The sequence below is a fragment of the Manduca sexta genome, chromosome 8 (genome assembly GCF_014839805.1).
Source record: "Manduca sexta isolate Smith_Timp_Sample1 chromosome 8, JHU_Msex_v1.0, whole genome shotgun sequence".
Classification (NCBI taxonomy): Eukaryota; Metazoa; Arthropoda; class Insecta; order Lepidoptera; family Sphingidae; genus Manduca; species Manduca sexta.
In genome coordinates, this window is record NC_051122.1 from 12,444,503 (window position 1) to 12,457,594 (window position 13,092).

Below are 13,092 nucleotides of genomic sequence, written 5' to 3' on the forward strand. Positions count from 1 at the left end.
ATAATTCATTCCACTTTATTATTTACAAGCCGCGCTCCTCAACGCCGAATTAGCCCCGAATATTTATTGGTTTTAAATTATGCAAATTTCAATTCTACAGTAACTGCAGACCGAGGATTTTTCTTTGTTACAGTCGTAAATACTTTTATATCGCCTTCTTCGTGTGGTGCCAAATTAAGTTTTTCAGCTGAGGTCTAAGAAATGGAATCTCTGGTCTGCGTTGGATGGACGAGACTTTATGATAGTTTTTTTTAACACTGAATGAAATATTAAACGTATCTTCAAGCAACAAGTTGACACGAGACCAGCAAGCCCAATCAAGCATTATATTACCTTGTAGTATGTAGAAGTAAGTATATAATTAGATGTAGTTCATTCTAATAAACCGTCTAATAGCATCACAGTCGTTCGACTCATCTGCTCAACAATCCTTCCATTACATCCACTTCAATCCCTCCTTTAAACCATAAATGACTAGTAGCCCGCGCTGTACTACATGAGCCCTTACATAGCGGACGAAATGTTACCCGAGAAACGGAGAAACCTTGATCCTATGCATTTAAGGATTGTAAACAAAATCACTATGGTATCAAGCCGTCTTGCCTAAAATTTCAAAATCAAGTGTGGTCAATCTACTCTGCCATTATAAAAAAAAACATGTAATATATTCCTATATCGAGTTATTCTTTATAACATGAGCTCTACGTAACTAGAGTAAACGCCGGTGTGTACCACTGCCCCGCTTTTAATAACGTTGTAAGCTTTTAAACTGCGAAAGCTTTGTTAAATCGGTGGAGTGGTTATTGCGTGATTCGTGTAAATTACATAATATAAGCTCACTTTATTGTCGAAGGGATAGGTAGCGGCTCACATATCTACAGTATCCCCATAATTTTAATACATTTTATTCTGAAACCGATTTTATTTGATAAAACATTCAAATTAAAATAAATAATCAATACTGAATTACAATGGCGAATGTTCCATATAACCAAATTCCTGTTGGGTTCCCTGTATGTAAAATCTAAGTATGATTTGAACGATTTGAAAACCGCAATCATGCACATTAGTACTTTTATGTTGTGTCGGGTCCCTTTTTGGAAAATTTCACCTTTCCCACTGCTGAATTATCCACGTCTAAAAAGAATAACTAAATAAGGAATATTCACTAAAATCAACTTATAAAAAACATACCTAAATGCATTTAAATCCTTTGTATAATCTATATACCATTAACGAACCTACGCATTCACAATGTCAGCATTAATTAGGGCAGCAAGACACAGGTAAGAGATGCAAAGGTAAACGATATCGGGCGTTTGTGTGTCAGGGCCAGTGCGACCTTAATCCCATGGCGTTGTCATGGCAACCGCGGGAGAGGCTCGGGTCCATTCCCGTTACAGGGACCGTGTGCATACTTTGCGTAACCCGAAATAGCTTTGTGCGGATTTGCTCGACTACTGATTTGGTGTCCGAAATTCTGTGTGGAGGTTGTTTTAAAGGAAATGTTAATGCTTGTATGACTTGCGACATTTGTAAATTGTTGGTTTTAATAGAAAGAAAAGGTTATTATATTATGAATAAATTAATTTATAATGCGTGTATGGTTATAAATTTGTCTCTAATAAGTTATGATCTCAAGTAGGGCCAGTCCCCTAACTCTATAATTCTACATTCTAGTAAAAAATTTGGCTTTGTTAACCATCTTTTTTCGCACAGTCACTTTTATTGACTTAATAAATTGAGGCTTACATGCTGAGTAACTGCTACTCGTCACATAAATATATAAAACGACCAAATACAAAATCACACTTAAATTTATCCTTCCAAATAAAATTATTACTATCTACATTAGTTGTTTATTACGATAACGGGGAAAAAATACTTGAAACTTGTGAAACAAGCCCTGTGTTATTTATCTTTACTACCTATATCATACAATCGAACATTTTAAATTCCGAGCCATACTTTTTAAAACTTTTTACCCCACTATCCATCTCTTTAGGATTTTCTGCACCATAGAACACTCCGAATGAAGCCTGAATCTAGCTCAATAGAATAGCTAACATCAACAACTTGGAGAATGCAAAAACAATTGCGAGTGAATGCTAGTTTCTATACTTTGTTGGTCTAAATAATACGTTTAATGTGATCATGTATTGATATACAGCCATGCGCCGTGGTTTAAAAAGATGTTCCTCGTGTCATTAATGATGGGGTGGTTCTGAATTTTCATGTAACGTAGACATTTTTTGGGACGAGCTATTCAAAGTCGCTTGAGGAAAAAATAAACGCTCCTAAGTCAACATAAAATATGAAAATGTTTCCATTTGGAACACGACATCTTTTATAAAAAGGCTTTTTCACGCGCGACACATTTGAGTTTCGCCAATTTCGTCCAAAATATCACATAAATATTCCTATCACCTCTCGACTTGATTGTGATAACATCAGCTGTCTCAAAAGGAAAATTACAAGCTATCAAAGTATGAGTAAAAACAAGTATCTTAACAGTAGTGGGTAGGACAGTAGGTAGGTACAGTGTAATCTATACTATTAATAGTATAGATAAAGCTGAAGAGTTTGTTTGTTTGTTTGTTTGAACGCGCTAATCTCAGGAACTACCGGTCCAAACTGAAAAAATCTTTTTGCGTTGGATAGCCCTTTGTTCGTGGAGTGCTATAGGCTATATATCATCACGCTATACCCAATAGGAGCGGGGCAGTAATGGCTAATCTCAGGAACTGCCGGTCCAAACTGAAAAATTCTTTTTGCGTTGGATAGCCCTTTATTCGTGGAGTGCTATAGGCTATATATCATCACGCTATACCCAATAGGAGCGGAGCAGTAATGGCTAATCTCAGGAACTACCGGTTTCAACTCAAAAATTCGTTTTGTGTTGGATAGCCCTTTATTTGTGAACCGCTATAAGCTATATATCATCACGCTATGACCAATAGGAGCGGAGCAGTAATGGCTAATCTCAGGAACTACCGGTCCAAACTGAAAAATTCTTTTTGCGTTGGATAGCCCTTTGTTCGTGGAGAGCTATAGGCTATATATCATCACGCTATACCCAATAGGAGCGGGGCAGTAATGGCTAATCTCAGGAACTGCCGGTCCAAACTGAAAAATTCTTTTTGCGTTGGATAGCCCTTTGTTCGTGGAGTGCTATAGGCTATATATCATCACGCTATACCCAATAGGAGCGGGGCAGTAATGGCTAATCTCAGGAACTACCGGTCCAAACTGAAAAATTCTTTTGCGTTGGATAGCCCTTTGTTCGTGGAGTGCTATAGGCTATATATCATCACGCTATACCCAATAGGAGCGGGGCAGTAATGGCTAATCTCAGGAACTACCGGTCCAAACTGAAAAATTCTTTTGCGTTGGATAGCCCTTTATTCGTGGAGTGCTATAGGCTATATATCATTACGCTATACCCAATAGGAGCGGAGCAGTAATGGCTAATCTCAGGAACTACCGGTTTCAACTCAAAAATTCGTTTTGTGTTGGATAGCCCTTTATTTGTGAACCGCTATAAGCTATATATCATCACGCTATGACCAATAGGAGCGGAGCAGTAATGGCTAATGTCAGGAACTACCGGTCCAAACTGAAAAATTCTTTTTGCGTTGGATAGCCCTTTGTTCGTGGAGAGCTATAGGCTATATATTATCACGCTATATTCAATAGGAGCGGAGCAGTAATGGCTAATCTCAGGAACTACCGATTCGAACTGAAAAAATATTTTTGTGTTGAATAGTCCTTTGTTTGTGGAGTGCTCATATTTATATATCATAACGCTATGACCAATAGGAGCGGAGCAGTAATGGCTAATCTCAGGAACTACCGGTTTCAACTGAAAAATTCGTTTTGTGTTGGATAGCCCTTTATTTGTGGACCGCTATAAGCTATATATCATCACGCTATGACCAATAGGAGCGGAGCAGTAATGGCTAATCTCAGGAACTACCGGTTTGAACTGAAAAAATCTTTTGTGTTGGATAGCCCTTTGTTCCTGGAGTGCTATAGGCTATATATCATCATGCTATGACCAATAGGAGCGGAGCAGTAATGAAACATGTTGCAAAAACGGGGAAAATTATGAGTTTTGAGAGCTTCCGTTGCCTGCGCTGCGTAAACGGTTAAAGTTATGCAACAATGATGTATGACGGGATTGTTTCACTTAAAAGTTCTAAATAATATAACAAAGTCCCCCGCTGCATCTGTCTGCCTTAACGTGTTAAACTCAAAAACTACCTAACGTATTAAGATGAAATTTGGTATGGAGACAGTTTGAGACCCTGGGAAGAACACAGGCTCCCGGGAAACTACTATTTTTATAACGGAAAACTTTAGCCTGAATAACTTTATAACGCGGGCGGAGCCGCGAGCAAAAGCTAGTATGATATATTTAAAAGTTATTATAATAACATCAAAAGGTCACACGAAGCAATGACAAATTATAAAATGTTTTTAGTCTTGATATTTCGTATGACTAGAAAATATAAAAAGGCGATAGATAAACAATGCTACGTATTTTTTAATATTCTTAGAGAACACAATGCAAGCTTATTTTTTATAAACGTATCCATTACCTACAGTTAATTTTCTAAATATTTTGCTATTACAAAGTTTCAACATTGCTTTTATCATAAAATAAAGACATTAGAATCATTCATTAAATTATCAAAATCTTAAACTGCCTGCCTCGGTGGCGTAGTTGTACTGTAAGCGCGGTACGGCAGCGCTCTGAGATCCTGGGTTCGAATCTCGGGTCGCGCAAAGTGATATCTGGGTTTTTCTGCTCAGCATCAGCCCGAAGTCTGGACTTCGATACTTCTGATACTGGGCAGAAAACTGATTTGTGCCCGATATGGCGACAGACTCACTCCCTATCACATCATGGGACGGAACACACTTGGCGAAAAGTGGGGTGCCCTGGTTGCGCCTCTGCATACCTCTTAGTTGATAAATGCGTGATGTGTGTGTGTATAAGCATTCAATTATATTTTTATTAATAGTTATTTTTCTATGCTGTTTGCATTGTAATATTTTTATACTCCTCATGGATCGGAAATAAACCTGTTACATCTACGTGACCATTAAAGCATAGACAAAGCCTATACACTAATATTCGCGTTTCCATTATTACTTATGTAATTAGTATTTAGTTGTATCTGATCCTCCATCCGAAAAAACGATGAAACAGTAAATTATACAAGATGTGCCCGCGGGTTCGCCCGCGTGTAAATCAGAGTGTCACAAAGTTTTTCCCGCATGAATCCCGACCCACGAGATTTTTACAACCACGCGACCTCTTCAACAGTAATCGTTATATTTCAGTCAATTTACATAAAACCGTAATGTACTATCAACCTAAACCTTCCTCAAGAATTGCACTACCTTTTAGTAAAAACCGTGCAAAAATACGTTCAGTAGATTTTGAGAAAATCGATCACGTACAAACAGATGGCTTTTGCGGACTTTGTTTTATAATATGTATAAATTATTGGTCACCCTACCGTTAAAAGAAAATATCATAAATGATGTGTTCGCGTGTGTTATCACCAGGGTACCGTCACAGTTACACTATTATGAGATAACGCACGTGAAAATGTTTAGGACTGAAACTTAACTGTCGAAAAACATGCGAATACTTCGTTGAAATATAATAATATTGAAACACCAGTGTATTAGTATACTGCCTACTACTAAACACGGATCTCCTTTATTATTAGTTTAGGTCTTAGACCGCCACCCTTGCGTAGTGCGGGTTGTCAAATTCAAACTTCGAAATTTTTATGGAGAATTCTCAGGTATATATAATTTCTCACGGTTTCTTAAAGATAATTATATTAATTTATAAACAATACTTACGCAACTTTGAAGAACCAGAGGTCATGAACCCAACTAGACCATAGTACCATTTAATTATAAAATAGTAATAGAATGTGCTGAGGGTACAATTGTATTTCTCGGAACATTCAGTTTCCTATCTAAAGATTGCTGGTGATCGTCCAACTTACAATATTTAAATGTTTAAAAGAGCAAATTCATGACAAAACTGTAATTACATGTTCATTGATAATATATTAAAATAGCTGCCGAACTATTTTCACCAAATTATTGCCAAAAACATAAACATTATTGTCGCAACAAGATACACATTTATAAGTTGTATCGTAGGTCCACTATGAATTCAGGGAATAAAATAGTCACACTAGCCCTCGACCCACACAAAACTATATTCAAATATGAGCCAACAACAAAAACAGAAGCAGCAACTAACCTGGCTTCCCGGATGGCGTCGACCCAGTGCACGCAGTCGACTTCCGACGCGGCGCGCAGCTCGTACTGGCGCTGGCTCTCGCGCCGGTACGATATCGTGAAACAGAACTGAACCATAATCACTTTATAATTATAATTGAAGTACATTGTTTGACTGCTTTAATGCTGTACATTGCCCTGAAATCCCAGGTTCAAACCCTGGGGCGGTTCAGTCTGGAATTTATGTCCGATATAGCGATAAGCTAATCCCTGTCACATTCTTAGAAACGGGACACACGTGGTCTATTAGCGGGTGCCTTGGTTGCACCTCTGCCTACCCCTTATGGAATAACGGCGTAATGTATGTGTATGAGTTTTACAGCAGAGACAGTAACGGAACAAGTGTGTCAGTAAAATAGGTCAAGAACAAGTATGACATAGAACATTAGCCCTAGCAAGAATTCATTAATCATTGATCTTTAACGATTGTTTTAGCTTGACAATAGGACAAACCGTTACGTCTTGGACCTCTAAGAAAACATTTTGATCTTTACCCCGTTGGTCTTTCGATCGATTTTGCAATAACAAGCATGTTACTAATACCTCAAAAGCTACATAGTTCTTCTAGTATTATAGATGTTTATTACCATTAGATGGCCTACTTACTCGTCTACCGCTCTATTATAATGGAAGACGCACTTACCGATGCGTTCCTCTCCATAGGTGTTTTGCTGAGCCGTTCGCAGTAAGAACCTTCCAGAAGCAACACTCCCGTGGGCCGCGTGTTGTTCTCCGATTCGTAGTAAAACAGCATGTTCTGCGTAAAAAAATAGTGTCAACCTTATAACTATAACATTAAAGCTTAATATTTCTATAATTTATTAATTTATCATTGTAGATAGCTTCTGTGAAAACCATAACTAATATTATTTAGTTTCCAAGGTACTTTAAAATGTTGGCTGCATTGTTAATGTTATATTACAACGTATAATTATATGAGAATCAGAAGATGAAACACTAATTACACTAATCACTAAACAAACAACTAGCTGACTAGTGGTAGGATAAATTTTATATCCGTCCGGATAGCGCCCACCGTACACAACGTGTTAAAACCCGCCATAATGGCCTGCGTACGTGTGTCGCGTTCCGGGATCAGCCTGTGTATATACGATTTCAACTGATCGGCATCATTGTGTCGACTATCGAGGACATCTCTCGTCAGTCGACATTCTATTGACCCCACTCCATTTACCATCAGGTGCAGTGCGGTTCATTCGCCAAGCAAAAAAAAAAAAATCTCATGTTAAATATGAAAAATTACAGTATATCCTTACCTGATAAAGTATGAACCATCGCAACTGCCATTTCGTGTTGTCAGAACTTCTTTTGTGCAAGTAGCCCGCCTGAAACAAAAGTCAAGTTGTAATTCGCGGTAATTAGCTGGGATTATTTACTAAATACGACTTGATACTTGTGTCTATTGGCAGCTCTACTGCCAGTCTTCTCTCGGAATAGATGTTCCTCTATCTTCATTTCCGAGGAAAAAAGCTTTTTATTTCTGCTTTGTAAGAGGTTATCTTTTCAATCCACTATTACTAGACATATAACATCTCATGTCTCAGGATGGCGAGCGAAGTGGAATACCAATTGTTTGGTATTCCACTGCCCTCGCCATCCAAAAGTATTGACTTTGTAATTCAAGGTGTTTCTACTGTTTCTGAGCGGTCGTATCGCTTACCATCAGACGAACAGCAAGTTTGTCTGGCCATTCAAATCAATAAAAAAAATCCAAATAAAAATATCTCCACCGATCCCATAACGGTACGGGGATATAGGATACCTTTAACAATGATTTTGCTAGTCCAACGACATTATAGCCTGTAATTACTAGACATTAAGAGCCATTATCTGAGTTAAACCTCAAATAAAGCTAGTATACATATAACATGTCTTTATAACCAAATACCGATAGAATTCCTCAAGCGTTTGACAATATAGACGTGCTGAACCGCGTTCCCTTATAACATTCCTGAGATGAAATAACACACTCATGACCCACATTGTCGTGCTAGCTTTTACACGTGACTTTGTCTACGTGATAACAGTTTCCGGAAATGAAAATATCTCCCAAGGGTTGGACACATAACTATTGAAGACCATGCCGAGCTATTAAGTCCCATGATGTGATAGGGTACTATTGTGGGCCCAAACTCCGGGCCTGGTATTAAGTGTGATTTCCGGTAGGTCAAAAAATAGTCCACCATTCTTTCACATGCACACACTCACGCCTTTTATCCCCGAAGCGGTAGGCAGAAGCGCAATCGATGCTCCCTCTTTCAGCCGTGTGTATTCCGTGACATTAAGTGATGGAGGGCGAGTCTATCGCTATATCGAGCACAAATTCCAGACTCAGGGTACTGAGTAGAATATCATTTTGCCCGACCCGGGGATTGAACCCGAGATCTCAGCACTGCAGTCATACCGTTATACAACTATGCCACAAAAACCTTTCTTTTCAGTCGAGTTAAAAGCTTATACAATTTTATATTTAGTTCAAAACGGAAACACCTTTGCCATCTCTTTTAAAAAATACTCTCAATTACTATACAAGGTGCATAAGGAATAGAAAATGATAATATACATAGGAAGCACTTCAAAATTCAGCACCCAGTCACATTATTTGGAAAGGTCAAAACAAAGTACTGAGAATTAATGAATAAAAAATATAAGTCGTCTATTGAGAATTGCTTAGTTAAACAGGGCCGTATCGAGTGTGACGGGCCTCAGATCAGGAGCTATTACACTCTTGATTTAAAGGCGACTGTTATTTAGCAAGGCTTATTACAATTAATGACGTAGTAATGCATAACTAAAGTCGTTTATGTTGTGCTCGTTTACGGAGGATGCTGAAATTAAATTTTGTGCGGAAACTTCTTTAAAATACTAGCGTTTCTACGATGATATGTGGCCAAAAAAATTCTAGTTATAAATTAACTACACGGCAGTGGCGAAGCGTCCATACAAGCCGATTTCCACCGGCTTCCCTTTTAGGTTTTCGGTGATACTAAACAATATATTTAATAGGCAAATATAAATTTACAACATATCAGACAATGGACAATAATTATAATAGCTTAACTTATTAATTATAATTGGTAACTTAATAATGACATCTATCGGCCATTAGCCCGTTGTTTGTTAATTTAATCGATATCAATTACTTATTTTAAATGACGTTAGATGGCGCACCTTGTATTTAGTTCCCCAGAAATTCCGTTACCTAAGTGAAATTGTGACGCCACAGGCAAAGGTAACCCGCTGTCAAGCGGCTTAATGTCGTAGTATGTTTTTGAACATAGATGGCAGCACTTTCTATGACTTTCTATGCCAGTGTTTGTCGAAATCGCGCGGAAGATATGGGCAAAGGTAACCCGAGCTAGTTCGGCTTCACGTTAACCGACTTTGTATAGTTGTCGCTTTTTACCTCAGACTTTTTACGTCCTTCAAACGTCATAATTTATTATGCTACCAAGTTGCGGTGTTTGTAAATTGTCATATTCATTTTATTTTTTGATATATATGTTTAGTTACCAGCGCTTTGTTTATTTAGAAACTACAAATAAAAGTGTATTATAATGGAAATAACTACCTGTGATCAGTTTAATGTCTACCTTTACGTAAGTATATTATTAGTCGGTGATTTCACATATTAGTATTTAGATGATAAAATATTTGAAGATCTGAAAGTTTTTGATTTTAGACACAAAATGTTTGTTTGAAGAAAATAAATATGATATTATACTGAATTAAAAGTAGCATCACGATACAATCAAAAGTTAACGAATAACCTTTCTTGATTATAATTTAAATTGATAATTATATAAGTTTATCATGTTGGTAGACTTAAACTGTTGGTCTGTTTGGCGATCGTGATACCTATTTCTATTACATTTATAGTTTTATTTTGAAAATAAACAGATACTTTTAGTGTAGTGTGGTTATAATTTTAATACTTACTTTTGTTGCTGTTATAACTAATTAATAGGTAAGTACTTATATTTTGATTAATGGATCGAGAATTATCTAAATAAAAATGTTTCAATTATTTACGCATAATAGGTAATTTAGTATGTATGTCAACGTTTGTTGATTTCGAATCAAGACTAATCCGTTGTCTTAGTTTTTGTTTGCCGATAAATTGCCCCGATATCTTAAATGACGCCAATTTTTTTTACACCGGGTTACCTTTTGAAAAATTTCACCCTTCGCCACTGCTACACGGGTAATGTATGTTAACGGGTAAGTATACACTAACAAAATGTTCATCATATTTATTCGCCTGTTAAAAACCGAAAGTAGAATGAATCTGAGGGACTTTAATCCCCAAATACGTCCCCGTCAGCAATAAATTCAAATATCCAGTGTTTATTTACAAAAAGGAGCAAACTTGTTCATTGTCTTAAAAAGTTTCTCGGTCAAAATTGGTATATTTTATGTTTGTAACAAAAATAAATGTCTATTATATTCTCATCGCGAATATTTTATGATTTATTCGTGAGAAAAACTAGATATACCTCAGACCTATCCAAAAGAATGGCGAAAGTATGTTATAAACTATATTACCACGCTAGTTATAATGGGAACGACAGTCTTTCTTTAAAGTCGATTAGACTCAAGCTAACTATTGTGTTGTGGACGTCCAACTAATAAAAGGCAATTCTTGTGCGCTCGCTCTTCACAACGAATGCACGGGAGGACATTTATTGCGGCACTGTGCATACAGTCTAGTGTGTATACCTCATGGTTGCAATTCACATTGAGGCCTATAAGGGCTCCCGAACATTTCATGGCCTTGTCCCACCCGCCAATCCTAAGATTCCTTTTCCCCGTCCCAACTTTCCTCTAGGTTCCTGCAGCCGCTAAGCCGAAGGATTTCAGTATCCCTTCGCATGTTTCCGTCCAGCATTGACTGCAGGGTCCGATAAAAAAAAACAAATAATCGTCAAATATACGCAAAAAATTATGATTATTTCTTGACTATTTTCACGTTAAAGGTCTATTAGTGAAAATTAGCCTCATAAAAAAACAAGCTGAGTAGTAGCAGCCAGTACGGATAGAGGCACAAATCGTGAGCACATTCGTGATTGGTTGGTTTAACGTTCAATGCTCCAATCATTCACGCATTTGGTTCCTTAGTTGATACTGGTTCTCTATTAGCTTACACGTGCTCTACGGTTATTATTATATTTCCGCCCAATGTATACACAATCCTTTCCACGCAACTGTTCATCTGCGCTTATGACTTGTGCTGTTTACTATATAGAATCTAAGGGGGCCATGTGTGCAAATCCGCTGTTGCATAGTGAACGAAGATCTTTCACTAAGTACAGCGGTAGTAGGGCCATGCCTAGCAATGTGACCGTATATAATACACATCTGATACGATAATAAGTGTTACATATTCCTTACCTGTGAGTGATCGTACTGCGCCCTCTCCGAGAGCGCGATCAGTTGTCCATCGTTCACACGAATGGATCGCTGAATCTTCGGACTCAGCATGGTGTCTTTAAATTCTGAAACAAACCAATATTAAACAATAAAGCTAACTACAAGACTGCATTTGATAAATGTACAGGAAATGATATTTTCAGGTATGTATGAGGTGGTAGAGAATTAATTTAGCGACGCAAACAAAATTATATTTTATGGGCACGATTAATGCACGACATTAAAACAAACAAAAAAGAATCGAATTATGAATTTAAATTTTTAAATTATGGACTTGTTTTTTCTTTGCAGCCAGTAAATACGGAATAAGAAGGTTCGCGCACACAAAAAATTATAATATTATTCTTTTTTTAATTTTAAACTAAGCTCGCACTTTTTAAACGAGTACAAAGGAGGTTTGTTCAGCTACAATTCTTTATTCGTGGTTCATCTTTAATAATTATTTTTGCGTTGTTTAGCTTTGGAAGGGCCCCATTTTAATATCTTATGCATATGACCTTGGACTTCAATGATGGAGATGGGAAGTTCTTCAAATCAAATAAGATTTTAATAATTCCTTTCTTTTTATTATTAATTCAGTCGAAAATTAAATAAGTATATAATATGAGGATCGTCTCTAGTGTTTAGACGCTAGAAATAACGTTGATATAGGCCGTGGATATCAATTTTATGAGTTTTATATGAAAATTTGAACAAAATTGGATTGCCATCACAGAAAAGTTTGAAGTCCGGTAGGCTGACCGGAAATTCTATTCCAAGTATAATGTTTGTAACATAGAATAGTATAATATGTCGAAAAAAAGTCTTAAGGTTATAAGTTTAACCAAATCAAATATAACCTCTTATGAGTACCTTAATACCTAATCATCATTACTGATAAATGTTTAAAAGAAAATTGGCAGGAGCCTTAGCTTCCTTTGTCGAACTATTGCTTATGATTCAAGCTAAAAAGAACAGTAATAAAATGTTCAGACGAAATAGGATAGAACTGAGGATAGATCTATCATGAAGCAACGATCGATACAGGAAGGTCCTGCGCCTCCATCAGCTTCATAACTAAGGGACCAAATGGAAAAAGAATATTGAGTCCCCAGTTCATCGTATAGTAAAACCCGGGTTAAGGCAACAAGACAAAGAAGTGCTAAGTGAAGAGAATAAAATATATACAAATGCTACATAGACGCCTAATTATCAAACTCTGACAAATTGTGAAAGCCCAACACTCTTTCTCAAGACAAATAAAAAACATTAAATTCGCAGGTTCCAGAAATCTTCAGAGTGGCGAAATTTGCAAGACCATTCAAAAAG

The 13,092-nt window shown here is 37.0% G+C and overlaps 1 protein-coding gene across 1 annotated transcript in view; it reads right to left on the minus strand.

The window, feature by feature from the left end:
• Nucleotides 1-11,991, minus strand: part of LOC115444793 (ras-specific guanine nucleotide-releasing factor 1) — a 36,508-nt gene extending 24,517 nt beyond the window's left edge. The window contains exons 1-4 of the mRNA XM_037436577.1: nt 11,746-11,991; nt 7,611-7,679; nt 6,977-7,090; nt 6,296-6,402 (exon numbers count right to left, since the gene is read on the minus strand). Of these exons, the coding sequence (XP_037292474.1) occupies nt 6,296-6,402; nt 6,977-7,090; nt 7,611-7,679; nt 11,746-11,835 (380 nt within the window). The 5' untranslated portion in view covers nt 11,836-11,991. The remainder of the gene's footprint in view (nt 1-6,295; nt 6,403-6,976; nt 7,091-7,610; nt 7,680-11,745) is intronic.
• Between the last annotated feature and the right edge of the window lie 1,101 nt (nt 11,992-13,092).